This window comes from Limulus polyphemus, unplaced genomic scaffold (assembly GCF_000517525.1).
Source record: "Limulus polyphemus unplaced genomic scaffold, Limulus_polyphemus-2.1.2 Scaffold2815, whole genome shotgun sequence".
Classification (NCBI taxonomy): Eukaryota; Metazoa; Arthropoda; class Merostomata; order Xiphosura; family Limulidae; genus Limulus; species Limulus polyphemus.
The window spans coordinates 117,898-125,651 of record NW_013668425.1 but is presented as its reverse complement, the minus strand read 5'-3'; the positions used below and the strand labels follow the sequence as shown (position 1 = coordinate 125,651).

Below are 7,754 nucleotides of genomic sequence, written 5' to 3'. Positions count from 1 at the left end.
AGAGGGGTACTGAAGAAACTGTAAATATGTATGTAAATAGAGGGGTACTGAAAAAACTGTAAATATGAATGTAAATAGAGGGGTACTGAAAAACTGTAAATATGTATGTAAATAGAGGGGTACTGAAAAAACTGTAAATATGTATGTAAATAGAGGGGTACTGAAAAACTGTAAATATGCAAGTACCCCTCTATTTACATGAAAAAACTGTAAATTGCATTATTTACAGTTTTTTCAGTACCCCTCTATTTACATGTATGTGAATAGAAGAGTACTGAAAAAACTGTAAATGTGTATGTAAATAGAGGGGTACTGAAAAAACTGTAAATATGTATTTTGGAGGTTCAAATGGACAAAAGTATTCTTGTTCTTCACATTCCGCTCTGACATGTCGGAGTCATACTGACATCAATTCACAAACATATCTGAAGTATAAATACTTTTGTAACAGATTTGTACATATGACTAAAATTTTGCCACATTTGACATAGACACACATAGTAAATTCAGAATTATAATAATTTTTCCTTTACCAATATGAGATCGGCTCAGTGGACTGACCATGTGCACGTTTATTTAAAAAACTGTTAAGGATGTACAGATTCATTTTACTAAGTTCCAAATGGGCAGTTGTTGTCATAATAAGAACAATGTCGAACAAACCTTATTTATTTTTAATCTGATTACTTATGTTTCAGTTACCCTCTTTTTATTTTGTGTGTGTGTGTGTAGACTCTTACACTTTATTTTGTAAATTAAAATTGTAGTCCAAAAGAGTCATACTGAAAAAAAGTAAGTGGAGTAGATGTCTGTGGTGCAACTGCTCCATTGTTTTTAAAGTAATAATGAGATAAAGTCTTGTTCAACAGGAAGGTTTCTTTACCCACCTTCAGCACCATGATGACTAGCAAGCCTGCTTCAGTCAACACAAGTACTGATCCACAGTTCCTGATCAAACGGCCCCCTCCTGACTACGATGAAGCCACCAAACAGTTGAACAAATCCAAAAAGGTCAGAAATAAAAGTTCTGAGGAAATATGTTTGTTTTATAAAGAATCCCCTGCAAATGCGTAAGGAATCAAGTTGTACGTTACTTCTTCCTTCAGATGCAGGTGTCTGTTAACACATAATCATTGCATGATGTATTATCATATCATTAATCACTTATTACTTTACACACAAATAACTTGTGACAATAAATAAATTTCCTACTTACATCTTGTCTTAGCTTAAACTACAGTAATGTACAAGGTGTCTGTTGTTGATTCGTTTGTGACATAGTGTTATGTTTATTATTGTGGTTGTATATAAATACTTAACTGCTGAGTTAGATAACGAGATTTTGTTAGTAGTATTTTCACTAGTACCGCTTATACAATCAATATCGTGTAGGTGGCCGTCTACAGGTGCCTGAAAGGATTCACCTCTCAACTTATGAATGTCAGTTGTCTAGGGTTTACAAACTTTGCTACTTATCGTTACACGTTAATAAACATTTCACAGGACTACTTGATGTGTCGTTTTTGAGCTAGTCGAAGCTATCGTAGATGACCTAATCATAATGTTACAGAACAAGATCCTCACAGGTTTAAATCTTGACCTTCTGTTCTCAGATAGGAACAATAGAAAATAATTTTAACTTTTGAACATTAAAAGTTCCCCTCAATTGAGTATGAATTCTAAATAGACAGTCTGTTTTACAGGGAAGTGTTCTTGTATTATACTTTTGCAATTTTGTAGCTTATACAGGTGAAAACATTATTTAATAGCATGCTGAACTCCATGTTATATTAATCAACACAATTATTTACTAACATAACATGTATTTATATTAAAGGTTTTTAAAATTTGTAACTAAGAGAAAAATAATATTCAAAATGAGTTTTAAAGTGTTTAATTTAACATTTCGTGATTCTTTAGTTTTTACATAATTCCCTAAATTAAATGCATTTACATTGTATCATCTCAATCAAAATTCAAATTAACAAATATTTAACAAGAAAGTCAATCAAGTACAACAGATTTTACTGTTGATTAATAAACTCTAGAATGTTTTGTTTCTATTTTTGCAAAAAAGAAAAATCAGTATTTTTTATGTTTAGTATTAAAACCAGTAAAAACCAAAGTAAGCATTATTTTAAATTATTATTTACACAGAACCAGTCATATCCAGCTTTAATGAGTCACCTCAATAACTGTCATTCTGGTCGCAAATCTGTCAAGAGTCAAGCAGTTGACGACGTGTTGGAGATTTTGATCAAAAATGGAGGTAAGTACTGAATGCCACTGTGTAAGTTTTCTAAAAACGATTATTTTTTAGTAGAAAAGTTAGTGATACATATAAACATCCTTCTCAAAGATGCTTAGAATTTGGTTATGAAATAACTGATGATCTTTGCATCATATTTCATTTATGTGTATTGGACATTGTAAAGGATACTCATTCACCAACAAAAATCATTTGAACTTTTTATATAGTTAAGTAAACGTATTTGTAAATATTAAGTACATTACATGCCTTTAAACATACAGAAATAAGAAAAATATAGCTTTGTAATAATTTTCAACTGTGATTTTTTTTCCATTCACTTAGAACTGCCACCTAGTGCTGCTCAAGAACCACCGACTCCAACTACCCTTGAAAGTCAAGCTGTAACCAAAGCACAACCAACAACTTTCCCGGTAATTACCACCACATCAGCACCGATCCCACCACCACTTCCAACTTCCACACCTCAGCCTATTCATCAAGCTGTCCCTTCTTTTGTTTCCCCTAATTCCAGCTCAGCTTCTTGTGTTCCAGCAAGTTTAACCATGAGTCCGCCATCTACTGTTCTGAATGAAGCAGACCACAGTCCCTCTACAGCTCTTGACTTTGACCTTCACCTGGATTTAGATGATTTTGAAGGAATGGACCTTGGAGTGCTAGTACCTAGCGAGGAGCAGAAAATAGATACTACTGCTACTTATAACCAGCAATCAGCCCAGATTAGTCAACCTAGTACAGGGAGACATTCTATCAACACCCCAACTCCTAATGTTGGAGCAGAATTCCATGACCCAGGTATGGACATTGAACTGACAGATTGGCTGGATGCCATGATGCCACCCACTAGTGGAATGACGGTGAACAACACTCAGTCCAGCTATAGTGGACCTAATGACCATGACCCGCTACTGTCCAATATGAGTGCCCCGCATGACCCTTTTGACCTGTTATCTGTAGAAGATATGGATTTCAAGACTCCAACTTTAATGTGGGATTTTGCTACCTAAGGACATTTCTGTGATATGGAGTGGTCCAGCTTTATTTATTTTTTTCTTTAACTTTTATCAGTCACTTATTGGCTATGATATTTAGAGTTAGAGGTGCAAGCTTGTGCCTTGTGACTGTGTGGTCAAGACAAAAAGTGAAGCAAAGAATTGAGGACCAAGAACACTCAATGGTGTTTGGACCACAGTACAGGAACATTTTTTAATTGTTCCAAATCAAGAAGTGGACTGACTTGTAATAAAACACATGGAATTATATGTGTTTCTCTTAATCCACTGAAAAAGTTTATCCAGCTTAGAAAGCTTGAGATAGATTAGCTTTCATTAACCAAAAGTTGATTTAGTGAAATTGCTTATTGATCAAAACTTATCTTCCAGAATTGTTTTACATAGGATTGTTATGTACTGTATCAGTAAATTGTGTTTATTATTTCATACTGTATAGCTTTAAAAAGTTGCTTTAATTATATATATGCACTAGATTTTTTTCTTTTCTTTTTGTGAGTTGCTTTCAAGCCCATATTCAAAGGACAGAGCTGGTACACCTCAGGTAAAAGCTATTTCTTAATACTTTACCATCAGATGATTCATTTGTTAATCATTAGAGAGGCAAGTTTATGGTTACACTTCATTTTTATAACTTGATTTTCAAAATTTATACTTCTTAAATACTTTATACAAACAGAAATTGCTGATACTTTAAATCAAGCTTCCTTCCTTTGTAAAGTATGAAGAAATTTGTTTAATAGATAACATTCTTTCCCGAGGTTTATTAGCTACATTCCTTGAATGCTATGGGCTGGAACCATCAATTATGTACAGTTGTGTAAAGTAAACAGATTATTTAAAATGTGTAAGCTATACAGTGTTTGGTTGGTTTTAACTAACAAGATTATACAAATTTTTAGTTGGATCTTATAAGGAATTTTTAAGTGTAAGATAGATGTTTCAATGTAACCGGTTTACATCCAAAGCCAGAGATGTTTTAGTTGGTTAAATGTTGCGTAACGAGTGCCATACAAAGCCAGAGATGTGTTAGTTGGTTAAATGTTGTGTAACGAGTGCCATACAAAGCCAGAGATGTGTTAGTTGGTTAAATGTTGTGTAACGAGTGCCATACAAAGCCAGAGATGTGTTAGTTGGTTAAATGTTGTGTAACGAGTGCCATACAAAGCCAGAGATGTGTTAGTTGGTTAAATGTTGTGTAACGAGTGCCATACAAAGCCAGAGATGTTTTAGTTGGTTAAATGTTGTGTAACGAGTGCCATACAAAGCCATAAATGTGTTAGACGGTTACATGTTATGTAACAAATGCCATCCTCAAATTAATATTTGTTGTGATTAAAAATAAGTTTGATCATTATTAAAAGCAGTGCTTGAAGCAGGGCCCGAAACCATCCTGCTACCTTTTAGTAGCCTGTAAGGTTCCCAGAAGGGAAAGGAGACGATGCAATGAATATTTATGACAGCAAGGTACTTGGGAGACAAACTATACATATTTTTCTTAAAATGTCATGTAAGAGCAAGGTAGGAATGATACAAAGTAGTACAAGGATGGAGCATATCAATTCTCTCGCTACGGGCTCGGTCACCGTGACAGAACTCGTAACTACAAGGTAACCACCAGTTTCTATACTATAACTTGTAATAGTATACACCTATTTATACTTAATTTTGCCTTTTGAACCGTGCCCAACTAGTAATCTCACCACCCAAATTGTAAATCACTCGGAGAAGAAATACATAATATACGAGCTGCTCAAAATTATACCTCGAGAATTTTTTATTTTAATTAATATAACCTAATAAGTTTGTAATTTTAGTTACTTTTAAAACAAATATTGTATTCAGCTTCCAACATTTCACAAACCATCTTGCTTCCTCATTTTTCCACTGCTTCAAGCACTGATTAGAAGGTTTTTATAGGCAAGATATTAATAAACCCATTGAAAGTTCAGTTATAAAATATATTTATGAAATCATAAAGACTTATTTTTATTTATTACATCAGTAACATAGTTTGTTACTGATCATCCAAAGGTTAGTTTCATGATACTGGTGCCTTATTGTCCATTATTTTTAAGCCTAATATGGATCTGACATGCATTTACGCATGTTATATACAAGCCAGTTTGAAAAGTTGGTTTTATCCCCTGGAGATTTTTCTTCCTAAAAAATGGCATGGCAGTCAATAACATCATTTTCTTCTGTATTGATTATCTTGTTTTTAGTGCCATATAGTTTAGCTACTTCCCCATTGCAGAAGTAGTCAAATAGATTGTGTAAAGAGGAAACATTACTTAACTAGTAAATATTCATATGAACACATTGTAATTAATAATCATAAAAGTAATTAACAACGTTAATTCTAGAATTAAATACATAACTGAAGTTACATTTATGTTCTCTGCTATAGATAGAATTATAGAAATTGGTATAAAATAAAATATTAATGCGATTTATAGTTCTAGCTTAGAACCTAAGCTATAAATACGTGTAACTGTGATGTATATTCATGTCAGCATTGTTAGTTACCTTTAATCTTAAGAGAGAAATTAAATGTGCCTGTCATTTTTACATAAAAATACCTTATTTAAAAAACTTTATATTCAGAATCTCTACTACTATTTCATACTATTCAGATCAGTTTACGATTTAAACTAATTTCATACTAAACACCTACAGTTCCTGGATTATCCAAATCCTAGTACTTATACAGGGATTTAATAAATAATGTTTGTGTCTATATATATACACACACACATGCAGTGTTCTGGATTGACTTGGTACTTACTGGCATTGGAATTTAATAATTGTATGGACTGTATGAAAATGAGATGCAGTAAAGAACTAATGAAACATAAAAAGTGTTGAAATATTTACAAATGTGAAACAGATCACTGAATCAATAATAAATTACTTTTCTCAGTTACATATCAATATCAAGAGTTTGATAAGAACATATTAAAAAATACAATAGGAATGGATTAAAATAATAAGTGGAAGATTCCTTACACAGTGTAGATATGTATGCAAGAAACCAAAAAATTTACATATATATATATATATATATAATTAACTTACTATAAAGTGATGCAGTAAATGACATAACATGTGACAGGCTATTTTCAAATGAATAACGTAAAGCTGATTTAAGACTAGTAAGTGCCTTTCTAAGCATGATGGATACAGATATTTTACTTTAACCCTAAAAAGTACTAATGTGGTTTATGCAATGCTTGTAGGTCTGTAACTTTGTTAGTTACGAGTCTTCTGACTGTTGCTGTGATATTCATAGATAACTCTTTCAGTGTCAGGTTCATTTTTAGATACACATTGAAAACTAAAAGACAAGTTTTAATATTTTATTTATCTGAAACTTTAAATTGGTAAAGTTTGAATGGGTAATTCTTTCTCTTGGTGGTACAAGACTCTTTACTCACAAGGTTTGGTTTGTTTTGAATTTTGCACAAAGCTACACGAGAGTTACCTGCATTAGATGTCCATAATATAGCAGTGATAGACTATAGGGAAGGCAGTTAGTCAATACCACCCACCACCAATTCTTGGGCTACTCTTTTTACCAACAAATAGTAAGATTGACCATGACATTATAATGCCCCACAGCTGAAAGGGTGAGCATGTTTGATGATGGGAGATTCGAACCCACGACCTGCAGATTGACTTAATATTTTCTACTTCTTAATAATTAGCTGGATACTTACTTTTATTAGAAACTTTGAACTGAATATAATGTGAAAGAATTAGATATACGATAATGTGTACCTACCCATTATGTTTAAGGGCTTTGTTCACACAAATGATTTATACATAATGTGTACCTACCCATTATGTTTAAGGGCTTTGTTCACACAAATGATTTATACATAATGTGTACCTACCCATTATGTTTAAGGGCTTTGTTCACACAAATGATTTATACATAATGTGTACCTACCCATTATGTTTAAGGGCTTTGTTCACACAAATGATTTATACATAATGTGTACCTAACCATTATGTTTAAGGGCTTTGGTCACACAAATGATTTATACATAATGTGTACCTACCCATTATGTTTAAGGGCTTTGTTCACACAAATGATTTATACATAATGTGTACCTAACCATTATGTTTAAGGGCTTTGTTCACACAAATGATTTATACATAATGTGTACCTACCCATTATGTTTAAGGGCTTTGACACAAATGATTTATACAATCATGATTTAAATATCTACTTCAACACACAATACCACAAATATACTGAAAATAAACTAATTTATAATAAAATGTAATCTAAACATGCGAGAACAACTGGGATGACACTGTTGTAGATGAGGCAGGTATGATAATTGTAATTTTCACCATCTAATTCTTGACTGCCAGGTTTAATATACAATAAAAACCAACAAACCTCTTTTAATAATGGTTGGAGATGGCTTGAATGGGTAATGAAGAAAAACTTTAATATAAGTTTA

General features: G+C 32.5%; 1 protein-coding gene and 1 long non-coding RNA gene across 4 annotated transcripts in view; one reads left to right on the top strand and one right to left on the bottom strand.

Moving 5' to 3' along the window:
• Window positions 1-4,394, top strand: part of LOC106467968 (MKL/myocardin-like protein 1) — a 25,234-nt gene extending 20,840 nt beyond the window's left edge. For all 3 annotated transcript variants that reach the window (XM_022396217.1, XM_022396220.1, XM_022396219.1), the window contains 3 exons: window positions 870-1,011; window positions 2,158-2,269; window positions 2,594-4,394. In XM_022396217.1, the coding sequence (XP_022251925.1) occupies window positions 870-1,011; window positions 2,158-2,269; window positions 2,594-3,276 (937 nt within the window). In that variant the 3' untranslated portion in view covers window positions 3,277-4,394. The remainder of the gene's footprint in view (window positions 1-869; window positions 1,012-2,157; window positions 2,270-2,593) is intronic.
• A 2,137-nt stretch (window positions 4,395-6,531) lies between these two features.
• On the bottom strand, window positions 6,532-7,733 carry LOC111087897. Its single transcript, XR_002612523.1, has 2 exons — window positions 7,116-7,733; window positions 6,532-7,059 (listed from the first exon to the last, which is right to left on the bottom strand). It is a non-coding gene; the product is annotated as an uncharacterized LOC111087897 (long non-coding RNA).
• Window positions 7,734-7,754: the final 21 nt, after the last annotated feature.